Here is a 15,836-nt window from a genome sequence, read left to right on the forward strand (position 1 = left end):
AAACAGAACCGAATACTTGGAATTGCGCAGATCCCAGGAAATCTGGAAACTTGGTTCTGGCACGTTGCCCATGCAACCCTTTGCAAAGCAGAGATACCATTAGAAGAAGTCATGAGGCGAAGCGCAACAAGTAAATAGCATTGTAGTTGTTAGCGCTGTAGTTGTTAGACTGGAGAAACATCCTTTGCTTTAGAGGTGACCGACACCTGAGCAGTATGTACTCCCAGCTCTCAACGTCGTGGATTGGACCAGCTTGCTGAACGGTGATTTGGGGACAAGATGAATGGGAGAGGTGGGTGTGAAGTTCGCATCTGTGAACAGGCTAAGCTGGGGGGTGGGTATATAGCACTGTTCTCTGTTCCTGCAGGGTCGTCTAGATGACATGAGTATGGCAGGGCTAGTGGAGGTCAAGGTACATGAGCCATGCTGAATAATAAACGCTGAAATCTCTCCTCTGTTCATTCATTGTCCGTGTGTGTCTCCACTGAGCCCTGGGCTGGGCATGAGGGTGAAAGGGACTGATAAATGCATCGTCTTGCCCTTCTTGAGCTTACTGTCTCACAGTAGAGAAAGTTGATGCCAGAGGTCATTGCTCTGTTGCCATGGTGATGGCTGCTACGTACAATCAAAGGCATGGAGTGTATAGTCTGGCCCAGCCTAGGACTTGCTGAGTCCTTGGACTCAGAACCCAGGCAATGCTAGAGAAGCTGCTGGGCCACAAGGGGTTGGTGGCTGGAGCAGGTGTCTCGCCGGCTTCCTGCCCGGAGCAGGGCTGGCCTACTCTCTAAAGAAGCCTCTGTTACCTGCTCACATTCTTCCAGGCTGGAAACCGAAAGTATTTTCCAGCAGCGGTGCAGAGCCCCTGATTTATAGGAGTCCAGACAGACAGCCGGGTTGTTTCCCTAGCCGCGCCAGTATGAGTTCAGCTCTCCACGCCATCCCGCCTGCACCCGCTTCACCACGGTGCAGTCCAGCACAGAGCCAAGCAATGGGAACCGCAGAGCAGGACCTAGTGGTGCAGACCTGGGATCCCAGCTACTTGGCAGGCTGAGGTAGGAGGATTGCAAGTTCAAAATCTTCCTGGGTGAGTCAAAAGCCGACATAGGCAACTCAGTGACACCCTGACTCACAGTAAAAAGTTCCAAAGAAGGCTAAAGATTTAGGTCAGTGGTTAGGCCTTTGCTCAGCGGGTCTGATGTCCTGGGTTCAAATTCCCAGCACTGCAAAAAGGGAACAAAGGGGAATAACAGAAATGGAGCCGGGCGGGGTGGTGCATGACTGTAATCCCTAGTGAGCTTTTAAAGCAGGAGGGTGATGTCAAGACCAGCCTGATCCACATAGCAAGAGAGACCCTGCCTTCAAACAAACAAATGAATAGAGGTCACCGAGGCACCTTTCCTCCTACTGTTTGTTGCACTGTCCAGTCAAAAGTCAGTGTTCAGTCTAGAGGATGTTACTGGCATCTTCCTAGCCTCTGAATTTCTGATTTGATCATGAACATTGAATAACTATACCATAGGCAGATTCTTCTATTATGAGATGCGTAACAACATTCATAGACAGTACGCTCCTCCCCAGTCTAAGACTGTGTTGAGGGTCAGGTTTTGTGCAATAATTCAGCTTGGTAACTGTGTATCAGATCCTGGGAGGGGAAGGGAATGAAGGTGTGTGTGTGTGTGTGTGTGCGTGTGCGTGTACATGCATGTGGAGGATAGAAGATAACCCTCAGATGTTGTTCCCCGTCCAACACTGTCTACCCTGTGTTTTGAGACAATCTCTCATCTGTGGCTTTCCACTTAGACCAGGCTGCCTAGCTAGTTAGCCCGAGGGAGACACCTGTCTCTAGCTCCTTAACACTGGGCTTGTAGCATGTTTTTTTATGCATGTGCTCTGGGCATCCAACTTGGGTCTTCATGCTTTCCTGAGAAGCACTTGACTGACCGAGTCACCTCCCGAGCTCTTCCGTGTCAGATCTAAGGAAAGAGGTGATGAGATGTTGAACAGCACGGGTACAGAGGTGCTGATGTTCTCCGTGTCTATCCACAGGTCCCACAAGAAGTGTTTGTGCTGTGACAGGAGACAAGGGCTGCCTGACTGTTTCTTGTGCATTAAACAAGTACCAAAAAGAATCTATGAGTGTGTGGGTGTGTGGGTGGGGTGGTGCATGCCTTTAATCTCAGCACTCTGAAGGCAGAGGCAGGCAGATCTCTGTGAGTTCAAGGACAGCCTGGTCTACAAAACAAGTCCAGGATAGCCAAGGCTACACAGAGAAACCCTGTCTCAGAGAGAGCGCAAGAGTGAGAGAGAGGAGAGAGGGAGGGAGGGGGGAGAGAGAGAGAGAGAGAGAGAGAGAGAGAGAGAGAGAAGGGGAGAGAGAGAGACCAATAGTCTAATGTTTAGCTAAGTTGCAACCTTGTCACAATTTTTAAAAAGTTATCACTGGCTGGGAACAGTCAGTGAAGAGAAGAGAAGATCTTTGTGAATCCATGATAGGGAGAATTGAGCAGGTGGTGAAAAGCTGGTTAAGGGAAACCAACCGCTGGAGAACAACTAGTTATAGTAACTAGTTGTTGAGAGAGGTTGAGGAATGGAGGAAAAAGAAATACTGAGACTCAGGTATATGCAAACTGAAGGCTTTAAAGCCCAAGAGAACTTTATTTTTCTGTCTCTCTCACATGTTTACTGTCTGTCTGTCTGTCTGTCTGTCTGTGTCTGTCTCACTTGCTCTTTCTCAATTTTCTGACTGTCCTTGCTTTCTGTTACTCCTTGGGCCAAGCCCAGTACTTTATGTAAAGTGAAGTTCAATTTTGTTCATTACAGTTTACATCATGATTTTTCTCATCTTTTACAATCAATAGAACACTTAAAAATTAACAAAGCAAAAGAACAGTCTAAGAAGGAAATAAAACACTTCTGCAGCCGGGCGTGGTGGTGCACGCCTTTAATCCCAGCACTCGGGAGGCAGAGGCAGGTGGATTGCTGTGAATTCGAGACCAGCCTGGACTACAAAGTGAGTCCAGGACAGTCAAGGCTACACAGAAAAACCCTGTCTCGAAAAACCAAAACCAACCAACCAACCAACCAAACAAACAAACAAAAAAACCACTTCTGCATACCGTACAATAAAGCATACAGCAAAAATCAATCAATTTCCAAGCAATGCTCAATATAACCTGATTATTATTTCTTAAACAATGCTAGAGAAAGTTTAATGATAAATTTCCCTGGGGCTACAGCCATTGTGTTTCTATGATTGTCATAGCTACATAGCTTGAGCTAAATGTTCTCTAATAAAGAAAAAATTTGACTTACTCCCAGTCCCAAACCAACAGGTGTGCTGTCTAAGCCTAGGCTAACTGCTAAGGAGTCATCTATTGTAAAATATCCGTGAAGCATGACATTCCAAGTCCAAATTCTCTTGCTCTCAAAGCAGATTCTTTTTCTTTTCTTTTCTTTTTAAGCAGATTCTAAAGAAACTTTTCTACAGCTACCAGTGTCCAGCTAGGTACTGTTATGTCAAGATCCTAACTTTCTTTTATGCAGTTTCTGCTTGGATGCTCATAGTCAGAGCAAAAAAAACGCTATCATTGTCTCAAGCCTTTGGCCAGATGTCTTCCTTCGACATTCTTTGTGAGAAAAAGTTTTCCCTATGTAAATTTCATTAGGGCTCAAAAATAAAGGGAAAAAAAGGCAGTTTTTTGGGGGGAGGAAAGGCAGATTTTTTTTTTAGACAAAATTACACCTGGGCCATACATAATATTTAAGGGCAGTGGTGATCAGCTGGAGATCTTTGGAACTTTGTCAAGCTAAGCCTCAAGAGGTGTTCTGGATGTCTAGAGATCGTGCTGGACAGTAAGAGGTCTTGGAAACTTGTCAAGTAAAGCGTCTATGACTTGTCCTCATGTCTGTGACATGAAGTGATAAATGTATGTATGAGCTAATCAAGCAATTGATGGCTTTTGAACCCTAGTGTTGGTTGGAGAGACATGCAGGGAATGACTGAAGCCATGGGCGTGGGGAAACCCAGGAAGTTCTAAGTAGTACGTTGTGGTCATTATGAATGAATGAATGGCCTGGGTCAACGATTGGCCATGCACTGGACTAGATATGAGAAGACATCTAGGGTATTGAGGTAGTAGGATTTTATTTTATTTTTTTAAAGACTTATTTATTTATATGTATATAGTGCTCTACCTGAATGTACACCTGCAGGCCAGAAGAGGGCACCAGACCTCATTATAGATGCTTGTCAGCCACCATGTGGTTGCTGGGAATTGATCTCAGATCCTTTAGAAGAGCAGGCAAGTGCTCCTAACCTCTGGGCCATCTCTCCAGCCCCAGGTGGTAGGATTTTAATGGCCTGTTTAAATATCTACAATTGTCCTTTATACCTGTTTGGGCCATCAAAGTGTAGATGAGAAAATGTAGAAAAGAAGAGGTATTGCTGGGGCCAAATGAACCGTAGGAGTGAAGAAGAGAGAGCAGAAGAAAGGATGTAGGAACTGTGGTGTGCAAAGGTGGACAGGTGAAACTCACTTGTTGGCCGTCTGTATAAGGAAGAATTGTGGGCATCTAGGTTGCTTGGCATGAGATGTTAAGAAAGGTGGGGAAGATAGACTTGAGTGTGACTGCTCACCTCAAAAAGAAGAGTCAAATACGATATGATGTGGGCCTTTCCAGCAAGATGCAGAAACTTGTTAGCAGTAGAGGACAGACCAAGTGAGTGAGCTTTCCCAACCAATGGTACATCCCAGGAGGACATTGGTGTAATGACATTTCCTCCACTCCATCTGCCCTCTTCCCCCCCCCCCCCCCGCCGGGGTAACTTCCAGCGAGAGGTTAAGTTATGGCTTCTAGAACGGAGGGAAGAGACAAGGCACTGAGCTAAGAGCAGCCCACCTTTGATGCCTCAGAGAAGCCATTTGCTCCCTGCAGGGTTTCTTCTAGTCAGTCCAGAAAGGAGTTGGCTGCAAGCTCTCTGCTTCCTTGCTTTGCCTCTCCTTGCTTCATACCTTGAGGCAGTCTCCAGCTGGTCTTTCAAAATGGGTGACTGCTCATGGGCACAGATCCCAGACTGCCACATTTTATGAGTTACACGTCACCAACAGACGCATGCACCTGTTAATGGCACTGAGGCATAAGCCTAGGCGTCCCTTTCCTTGGCATTTGCTCTCTACCCTCTTCACACCAGTCCAGAAGCTACAGCATGGTGGCAGGCCCCTGACCTCACTGTATCTTGGTTTCCTCTGCCTAGAGTATGTGTTACTCACTCATGGGGTCTCCCTAATGGGTAGATTAGTGGGATAAGGGAAAGGGTTGTGCAAGACCCTGGAAGGAAAGCTTATTAGAACCTTGGGACACTTTGTTTTGAGGAAGAGGACCAACCTTCAGTTATTAATTAATAATGAACTATTATTAAATATTAGTTAGAATTTAAGACAGTCCAGGTACTTGACAGGCTTCCGGATTCCTGGGCTTCGTCTCCATCTACAAAATTGCATCATTGAGATGGCTCAATGGTAAAGGTGCTTTTCTCACAGCCTGATGACCTCAATCCTCAGGGCTGTCCTTTATCTTCTACACATGTGCTGTGGTACTCATGCTGAGGCACGCACGCTTACATACATGCTCGCAACACATACACAAACAAACAAGTATAACAAAACTTTAACAGATCTACAGGGGGAAAAAACTGTCCATTTTGCTATTTCAAACAAATCTCTTTGGGAGCCGTAGTTATGGGAAAAAGAAAATCCAAGGACTTGTGGTTGTGGAGGGATTCCACAGCAGTGAAGTAGGAGGGAGGTGCATGCTGGCATGTGTTTCTAACCCTGAGGTCTCCCAGGATCTAGGGCAGCTGCTGAGCTCACACAAGCCCTGAGTACGTGCCACCGAAGCTTGCTTGCCACTTCCTGCTGGCGTGAAGACAAGAGCAGCTTACCTCTCACGTCCACTGTCCTCTGACTCACAGTGCTTCTGGGGACTCTCTTGAACTTCTCATGTACACCCTGCCAGGGAGCCCTGAGGGGACCACCCAGAAGTCAGAGCCGGAGGCTCCCCAGCATCAGAGTCACCTCAATATTGGGCAAGAAAGGGGCATGAGAACAGAGACTGCTTAGAGGCTGTGGTCGCTAAGCCTGGAACCTGGCTTGGAGACAGCTCCATTTTTATTTTGACCTGCTTATTAATAAGACTGTAAACTTGAACAAGCCGCCCATCCTCACCAAGTTGTCTCATGTTTTTAACCTATAAACAGGGGTGTACCCTTAGCCATATTGTAGGTTTTCTAGTAGTTGAAGAAGGGAACAGATGTAAGGTTCATTCACAGAACCTCAGGTGCAGTGTACTGACACTTGACTAGCAATGGCCTTTGACTGGGTTGCCATTAGAGAAGAAACAGGGCACGGAGAGAGCTGAAGAGAAGACTGGCATGGCCCGTGGACAACAGACTGTATTTTGTTGAGTGAGTGAGTGAAATGGGTGGTGCCTGTCTTAATTACTTCTCTACTGCGCTGTCAAAACACCATACCAAGGCAACTTATAAAAGAAAGTGTTATTTGGGCTTATGGTTTCAGAGGGTTAGAGTCCATGATGGCAGAGCAAAGGTATGGCAGCAGGAACCACCGGGAGCTCACAACTTGGTCTGTAAGTAGGAGACTCGAGGGAGGCACAACAGGAATGGCAGGAGTCTTTTGAAACCTCAAAGCTCATTCCCAGTGACACACCTCCTCCAAAGAGGCCACACCTCCTAACCCTTCCCAGATAGTTCCACCATCTGAGGACCAAGTATTCAAACATGAGCCTGCAAGGGCCATTCGCATTCAAACCACCAAGGTACCTCCCAGAAGAAGTACTTGCTTCTACAGGTAAAGATGGATGGATGTACTGACTCAGAAAAATGAGAGCGAAGCCCATCCTGACTGCATTCTTAAGTGTTGTAGGGGTTGAATCCATCTCTGACCACCCATCCCTCAGTACTCATTCCACACATACAAAGACACCCACGGGCCATCAAATACCACCATGCACATATATGAACAAAGACCCACTTCACACACACACACACACATGGCCTTGCCACTATATACACATCATGTACACACTTTCAAAGATGTTGTATTCACTCCCAGATATGCAAAGACAGATTTAAATTTATGGGTGCATAGACGCACAGGGAGATATGCATAACACACACACATACCATTAAGCACATGTGCATGCATTACACAGTCACACATGTATAGACTGACCTGGGTGAGGACAGTGATAGCTAAGGCTAACTCTAGGGATCTCCATCCATGCCCTGAAGCCCACAGGTCTGCCATATCATAGCAAGAAAGGAGATAAGCATTTCAATGGGTGTGGCTGTTTGTAGCCTCAGGCTCTGTGCAGGTCCCTTCTCAGAGAAGCTGCCAACCTCCCCAGCCAGCAGTCCTTTCTTTATAGTGCCATGCTAGGGGTCATATCCCCATCCATAAGCTTGTACAACTGCCGACAGCCAACAGAAGATCTGTGAATGGAATTGTGTCAGCCGTGCCTGTTATGGATGAGTGGGACAGTCATAACTTTCCTCTGGGCATGATGTACCCACACTGGATGCCAAGGACCTCCTGCTGTGGGAAGAGGCAGCAAGGGGCTGGCCCATGGGCTTGGATTAGACCTCAGGCCACTTCTTGGCTCATCGCTGCCCATGTGTCTAGGTGGCACGAGTCTCATGGCCTGATGAGGGCTGTAAAGGATCCAGTCTGGAAACCATAACCCTGCCCTGGCAGCTTTCCTTCCGCTTGGCGTGGAGGGAATTGGGGCCAAATGCTATTACTCTCGGCCACATACTTTCCACTGCCTTGCAGGACCTGTGGAGTGGGGCCTGGCTTTAGACTCTGAAGTCTGTGGCAGGAGACAGTAATCCCTGGGCACCCAAATAATGGCTCTCTTCAATCTCTAATTCATTAGCATCCTGGCTGGACAGGGCACTTGGGTCACTGGAGTCTGCCTTCCAGCTTGGCTCTTGCCAGCCTCACCACTCCCTCCCCGGGGCCTGCTCAGGGTGTGTCTCACCCTGGCACCTCAGGGTGGTCTGGGAAAGAAATTAGACTTGCTAGCTCTTGCATCTGTAAATTGTGGACAGTAGCAATAAACCACTCTATTCTGCTCAAGGATCACGTAAAAAGCCGAGCGGAGAGTGCTTGCTGTAGAGCTCCCCACTGCTAAGCAGCTGTCAGTATTGTATGGTGTGGTTCATAGCATCTGAGCTGGAGACATCAAGTAGGGAGGGGGGCATAGATGGCATCAGTCAGGAAAGATCGCGGTCATGTCTAACTGTGACATCTGTGTGTTAGAGACAAAAAGGAGCTGCTTGAGGAACAAGTATAGATAAGAGCATTGGGCAGGACTCTCTGGCCAGTCCTGTGGTGGATGGATGGAGGCAGGGATCCTGCTAGGGACTGTTACAAGACATGTCAATGGCTCCAGTTGGACAAGGGAGGAGGGGCTGGAAGCGAGAGGTTCTGGGTTTGAACACTGATGGGCCTTGGAGAAGCATGAAAAGTGGCTGTGTGACTCTGGAGGCCCCCTACCCCCAGTCATTTCTCCCACTCAGCGTGGTCTCTAAAGGTCTCACTTCTCACAGAAGCATGTTCCAACTGAGCGTCAGGGAACAGTGGAGATTGTCCAGGAGTGGATGCTTCCTCCCACACTCCCCTCTGGCTTTCTTCTACTTCCTTCTGAAGCGTCCCTCTGATGAGTCTCTCTCCACCCAAGCCTAAACCACTGTTCCCACTGACCCAGAGAGACTAGAAGGCAGCTTTCTAAGAGACTGAAGGCACTCAGAATCTTATCTGGCCACAGCCGTATAATTGTCCCCAGTCCCATCTAGCTGCTGCCCAGGCTTGAGGCTCCCCTGCCCATGACATGCTCAACCCTGGGTGGCTTTGCCTCTTTTCCTGCAAGTCGTGCTCCCTGTGCAGGGCCTCCGGGTCCTCACCAGGAGGAATGATGTGAGGTAGTGGGCAAGGTGACACCAGTAGCCTAAAGAAGCCTGAGGCTCATATGCATGAACCCCTAGTCATGCTAGCATGCACAGACATGCACACATATGCATCCATTGGTATGTTTGTGTATACTTTGGAGTAAAATGCAAAAGTTCAGGTAATTCTGAGATTTCAAAAAGTCAAAAAAAATTTTTTCTCTCATGCTTTTATATTTAAAGCCCATGTTGGAACAACCCACTGCCTATGGCTCGCCATGTTTTCCTGTAGAAAAGGCGGAGCTTTTGAGGGCTTTCTCAAGACTTCTCTGAGCATTCTAAGTCATCCTTGGTGCCTGCTGCCACATTACTTTCTAAGGTATAGCAGTTGGTAGCAGTGTTACGTACCCACTGGGAGTATTTGGGTTCCTCTGCAGAGCCTGGAGAGAGGCAGGCCAGCAGAGTTCAGCCTGTGGTCCCTGAGGATGGAGTTGCTGTTTGGTACTTGTCCAGAGCTAGGCTCCTATCATAACCCCTGCCCTTCTACATCTTCTTCACAGAACCTAAATATACAGGTGGAAGACATCCGGATTCGGCCCATCCTTTCTGCCTTCCGCCACCGCAAGCCTGTGACCGAGGGCTACGTGGAGGTGAAAGAGGGCAAGACCTGGAAGCAGATCTGTAACAAGCACTGGACGGCCAAGAATTCCCACGTGGTCTGTGGCATGTTCGGCTTCCCTGCAGAGAAGACCTACAACCCCAAAGCCTACAAGTAAGAGGGCAGAGCCAGTGGCGTCCTGGTTTTCTAGTCTCCTATTCTTGTGGGGTCAGTGCCGGTCCTAGGGATGGGTGATTGCATTGCCTGCTTAGCCTTGCTTTTGAGTAACCCACACTCCTGTGGAAAGCAAGCTAAATGCTGGAACAAGTATAGCACATAGGAAGGCTTGCCCAATGTTCTCCAGTCCAGGGAAATCCCACCATCAGTTCCAGCAGCCACTGGCGAAGGTATAGACTTTGTAAGGGCAATACAGAGATTGGGCAAGGATGGCACCAACTTAAGACTTAGTAAACAGGCCTGTGATATGGCTCAGGGGGTCCCTTGTCCTGGAGACGATTCCTAGGGTCTTCTTTTTAGACTAGCTCTTACCAGGCCCACCTCTCCCTTCCTGATCTCTGTCAGACTCCATCAGAGCATTTTCTTACTTAATGATTGATATGGAAGAGCCACGCCCATTGTGGGTCATGTCAGCTCTGGGGAGATGGTCCTGGGTTTTATAAGAAAGCAGGCTGATCAAGGCATGGAAAGCAAGCCTGCGAGCCTTCCTCCATAGTCTCTGCTTCGGCATCTGCCTCCACTGTACTGTATATGATGTGATATGAGACAGTGAACAGAAGAAGCTGGAACAAGCACCTCTTCCACCTTCTCCCTCACAAAGGGTGGGAGGGTGCAGAAACTTTTCCATATGCACCCCAAAAAGGAAAAAACGCCTTTTGAGCCCTGGCAGCATTGCTGGGATTGAAATACTAGGCCTAGAAGGAGTTGCTGGCAAGGGCTCAGGTACCGGCCTCAAGGCTGCTGACCATTCCTCTGTCTGTTGCCTCACCCACTGTTAGAGCCTACAGCACAGCCCAGATGGGCCTCAAGGCCAGTTTCCTCATTCAGCTTCTCACCCAGTTGCCACAGGGCGGCAGTGGCCTTCTGGGACTGGGACCAGCTCAGTGGAGCAGGGGTGGCGCCAGGCAGAGTTATCTGTGGGGCCCTGATCAGAGGGGAGTCCAGATGAGCCTGCTCCCTGGATTGATAGCTCCCAGTAACCCCCACCCCACCCTCTGCCACCACCCCGTGTCTCTTCAATCTTCATACAAATAGTTCCTGTATAGGCCTGAGGCTCTAAGGGAAAAAAATTCTGTCAAAGCAGTTTTCAGTCTGTCTGCAGCAGTTTCCCTGTGTAATCCGAGAGGGCCTGCTGCCAGGGCCCTTCCTCTCAGAACCTCTCCGCTGTTCCTGTGAAGCCTGGCCCCTTTGATAATCTGCTGGACTGATGGGTACTCACTAGCTTCAGAGTTACCCTGGGCCTCAGAGCCTTGCTCCCCAGTGACTAGAACAAACCTAAAAGCCTCTCTGCATCCCTAGTGTGCTGTGACCTTCTCTCTCCCCTGTCCAGGCTTCAGCCATGGCCAGGGGAGCCACACAGGCACTCTGAGTCTAATGAACTTTATGCTACTGTACCCTATAGCCAGGGTCAATAGCACTTTGTAGTCACTGTCACTGACGCCTTCTGTGTGTGTCAGGACTTCATGTGGGTGCACATGTGTGTCTTGGTGCGCCTGCATTTGTAGGCACACAAGAATGGAGGCCAGAGGTCAACCTCAGGTGTCATTTCTCCATCAGCTTCCACCTTTCTTTGAGACAAGGTATTCACTGACCTGGAATTTGCCAAGTAGTGTAGGCAGGACAGCCAAGGATCCCCAACGGTCTGCCTGTCTCTACTTCCTGAGCACTGGGATTGTAAGTGTGCACCAAATCTGGATTGTTCCTACTGGTTCTGGGGATTGAACTCAAGTTTGCACAACAAATGCTTTGCCAACTGAGCCATCTCTCAAGCTCTATGACTTCTTTTTTAAAAAATTTATTATTTTTTATGTGTATTGGTGTTCTGCCTGCATGTCTGTGTGAGAGTGCCAGATCCGATAAAACTGGCAGCTGTGAGCTGCCATGTGGGTGCTAGGAGTTGAACTCAGGTCCTCTGGGAGAGCAGCCAGTGGTCTTAGCTGCTGAGCCATCTCTCCAGCCCTGTGACTTCTTTTTTAAAGCAGACTTTCAACAGCTTTGTTTTATTTATTTTTATTTTTATTTTTTGGGGGGTGGTTGGTTTGTTTGGGGGGGTTGTTTGGTTGTTGTTGTTGTTGTGTGTGTGTGTGTGTGTGTGTCTGTAATTGCAGTTATTTCATGAGCTGGAAGTGCTGATATATAAAGGAAGGTGTTCAAAGGCTGAGGGAGTTTGAACTGTCTGTTGAAGTGGAGTTATCATTTTAGACCTATTCTCCCATGCTGGGAGGCTCTATAAGGTACACCTCTCCCCAAGATTGCTGGGGGACCCTGAATGTGCCTCTGTAATCCAGACCCCATAGTGTAAATAGCAGTCACTGCACTGGGAAATCAAAACGCACACAAATAGTTAAGAAGTGAATAGTTCAGATCCAAGTGATACTAAAAGCAAAGGGGGGTGGTTCCGTAAAGAGCATCAGTGCCAGCATGACATTCAGAACGTTCTGCCTCCAGCAGATCTTGCTGTTGACTCAGTTGACTATGATGCTCCTGGAAGGAAGAGCAGAGTTTGTCTGAAGTTGTCTTTGGTTGTCCCAACAAATAAGCCCTGGGTGAAGCGAGAGGTCTAACCTGAAAAGCAGCAACGGATATCATGGTCTCTTAATCAATTCTAAGACTTGGGTCAGCACAGTGGAAGTGTGCCCCCTGAGGAAGGACCTGGGTACTTTGCCAAAACCTTGCAGTGCTTTTCTCCTAGGCCTCTCCAAATGGACCTTTACCATGATGACTGTGTGTCAGGAAGGAAGGAGTAGCCAGATCTTCTTCAGAGTGCTTGGTGCTAGCTCTGAACTGACCTAAGTGTGTATCTGTGGCTCACTAGTCCAATGAGGGTTATGGTGGCATTTCAATGAAGTGCATCCCATGTAGACCCAGTAGACTCCAATCCTTTCCTTGAGTGATTCCTTCAGGATCAGGAAGTATAGTTGGAACAGACACATTGAGCCCCTGGCAGGCTCTCACAAAATCTAGCTTCCTTTGGCTGGGGAGAGCCTCTGGGACTCTCTATGCTTTTAGAGTAATTCCTGCTCATTAACTGCTACAGCCCTGCTGGCTTCCAGCTTGGCAGAAGGCTGTCCCCAGCCTCATCCCTCCCGTGTCCAGGCCTGGGGGCGGCCTATGCTTTCCTTCCCTCCACCCCATCTCTGCTTCCCTTGGGCCAGCTGGGTGAGTGTGTGAGTGACTCAATGAGGGTGGGGGTGGGGCGGTGGTCTGGCTGCAGGAGGCCGGCGGAAGGTCTGTGGTGGGCGGTACATTCCTGAGAGCTGATGTAAGCTGATGTAAGACAGAAGCAGGGCTGGGGGTGGGGGGAGGACTGGGCCAGGTCTGAGGCTGCCCTGTGTGCTATGTGAGGGAAGATGGTGCTCACCAACAGCTGGAAAGAGATGGACTTTGCTAAGCCAGCTTTGGGTCCAGTGTGCTCATGCTCCCCTGAGTGTAATTGCCTGCCCACGTGTGGAAGGGAGGTGAGGTTTCTCAGTATGGGGCTTCACAGGAAGTGGGGCTACATTGGAACTAATAACAGCCCCCTGGTGGACATCTCTACTGTATGACATCACTGTGGCGAGCACACATCCTTAAGTATGTGATACAGCCTGTGTTTTAGTTATCCGAGTGTCTGCACCCACAGCTACACTAGAGTTGTTCCAAGACACAAATTTTGGTAAAATGGAGACGGTAATGACATATAAAGAATTTTCCTTACTCTGTGTTCACATATCATTCACCCCAAGAAGAAGCAGATGCTTCTGGGGCTGGACCAGCAGCAACAAGACCTCACATATGTCCCTTCCAAGGTCCCCTAGCCATATAGCTTTCTCTGTCAGGGTAGCAACAGTTGCCTTCCTCAAGCAGAGGCAAGCACACAGGCTCTAAAAAGCTGGACAGCTTCAGAGGACAGGTGTCCTCTCAGGTAGCCTCTCTAAACTCCATGATTATACATAGCCTAACCGTCCATCAAACGGTCTTATCACTTCAGCAAGGACTCTTCCTCTCTCTCTCTCTCTCTCTCTCTTTTTTTTTTTTTTTTTTTTTTTGGTTTGGTTTTCTTGTTTGTTTGTTTGTTTTTCGAGACAGGGTTTCTCTGTATAGCCTTGGCCATCCTGGACTCACTTTGTAGACCAGGCTGGCCTCGAACTCACAGCGATCCGCCTGCCTCTGCCTCCCGAGTGCTGGGATTAAAGGCGTGTGCCACCACGCCCGGCTCTTCCTCTCTTTTTTGTAACTTATTTATTTTTGTTTTTATGTGCATTGGTGTTTTGCCTACATGTATGTCTGTATGAGGGTGTCAGATCCCCTGGAACTGGAGTTACAGACAGTTGTGAGCTGCCATGTGGGTGCTGGGAATTGAACTCGTCCCATGGAAGAGCAGCCAATGTTCTTAACTGCTGAGCTGATGGATTCTTCCTTTCTCTTTTCTTTTTCTACTTTAGCCATTTTATTATTTTCTCTTAAAATTATTCTCTGTCTGTCTGTCTGTCTGTCTGTCTGTCTGTCTCTCTCTCTCTCTCTCTCTCTCTCTCTCTCTCTCTCTGTGTGTGTGTGTGTGTGTCCACACCTACATGGCTGCGGAGGCCGGGGGCATCAGGTGCTCTCTAGAGCTGGAGTTACAGGTGTGGTGCTAGGAACCACATTTGGGTCCTCTACTGGAGCAGTACACGTCCTTACCCGCTGAGCCACCTCTCCATCCTCTAATTACTTTTCTTGCCACTGTGACAAAATATCTAACTGATGCAACTCAAGGGAGATAGAATTTCTTTTGGCTCGCAGTTAGGGAGGGTACAGTCCATCATGGTGGCATAGTGGAGTTCACTGTGGCAGGTGTGTGCTGCTGGGACTCCTCACATCCCTGTGGATCAGGAGCAGAGAGAGCAGGAGAGAGTCCATGCTATAACTGTGACCATCCATCCTTCAGAGTCCCACCTCTTCCAGTTAGGTCCTGCCTTTCAAAACAGCGCCGCCAGCAGGGAACCAAATGTTCAAACATAGCCCCCGTGGGAGACATTTCACATTTAATCCACACCACAACTACGATTTTTTATTCATTTCAAAAAACACTCCCTTGTGAGCTGTACGCCATTTTAAGTGTTTTGCAAGCATTTGTTCGTTTAACTGCCACAGTGTTATGGTAACTCCTGGCTGTCAGCTCTTCCCCTTAACTACTCTTACCAGCACTGAGAGTTTTGACCAAAGAGAAGTTCTCACCCGAGTTTTTAACTTTCCTACAACAGTGCTATAATTCACAAAAAAGACAGCGCCTAAGCCAGGAACTATACATAGGTAGATTGAGCTGTGGGCCCCAGGTACCAGAACTGGTAGATGTCTTTGCTCTGGGAAAGACATCTTTCTTCTGTCACTAGGGCTGTTGCCATGGGCCATTGCCTCTCCCAGCATAGTTCTTCCTCCAGCAGCCCCAGGCCCTAACCTTCAGCCACCATTACAGTACTGTGCTTTGACTGACTCCCTCTACTACAAATTGCAATGTAATTAACAGTATTAAGAAGTGGTGCCTTAGGGCGTGGTGGTGCACCCCTTTAATCCCAGCACTTGGGAGGCAGAGACAGGCGGATCGCTGTGAGTTCGAGGCCAGTCTGGTCTACATAGTGAGTCAAGGACAGCCAAGGCTACACAAAGAGACCTTGTCTCAAAAAAACAAAAACAAAACAAAACAAAAAAAAAAAAAAAAAAGAAGAAGAAGAAAGAAGAAGAAGAAGAAGAAGAAGAAGAAGAAGAAGAAGAAGAAGAAGAAGAAGAAGTGGTGCCTTGGGGGGTGGGGGTGGTGAGTTAGGTTGTAAGAGCTCTGTCCCTGAATGGACCAATGCTATTTCCATGGGACTGGCTTAGTTATTTTATCAGTTGGCTGTTTCTTTAAGAAAAGGGCTTTTATAAGCCATGATCCTTTAACTGTGATGCTTTTAAAATAAAAACAAAGGCAGGAGTGGTGTGGTGGTGCAAGCCTATAATCCAGCACAGGCCATGGGGGGTGGGGGAGGGGTGGAGGGTGGTGGGGAGGGGTGGCAAGACAGGGATACTGAGTTCTGGGAA

At 48.3% G+C, this 15,836-nt stretch overlaps 1 protein-coding gene across 1 annotated transcript in view; it reads left to right on the top strand.

The window, feature by feature from the left end:
* The window catches only part of Loxl2 (lysyl oxidase like 2), a 92,556-nt gene that overhangs the window by 43,971 nt on the left and 32,749 nt on the right, over nt 1-15,836 (top strand). The window contains exon 4 of the mRNA XM_051160775.1: nt 9,526-9,737. Within this exon, the coding sequence (XP_051016732.1) occupies nt 9,526-9,737 (212 nt within the window). The remainder of the gene's footprint in view (nt 1-9,525; nt 9,738-15,836) is intronic.

Source organism: Acomys russatus, chromosome 18 (assembly GCF_903995435.1).
Source record: "Acomys russatus chromosome 18, mAcoRus1.1, whole genome shotgun sequence".
Taxonomy (NCBI): Eukaryota; Metazoa; Chordata; class Mammalia; order Rodentia; family Muridae; genus Acomys; species Acomys russatus.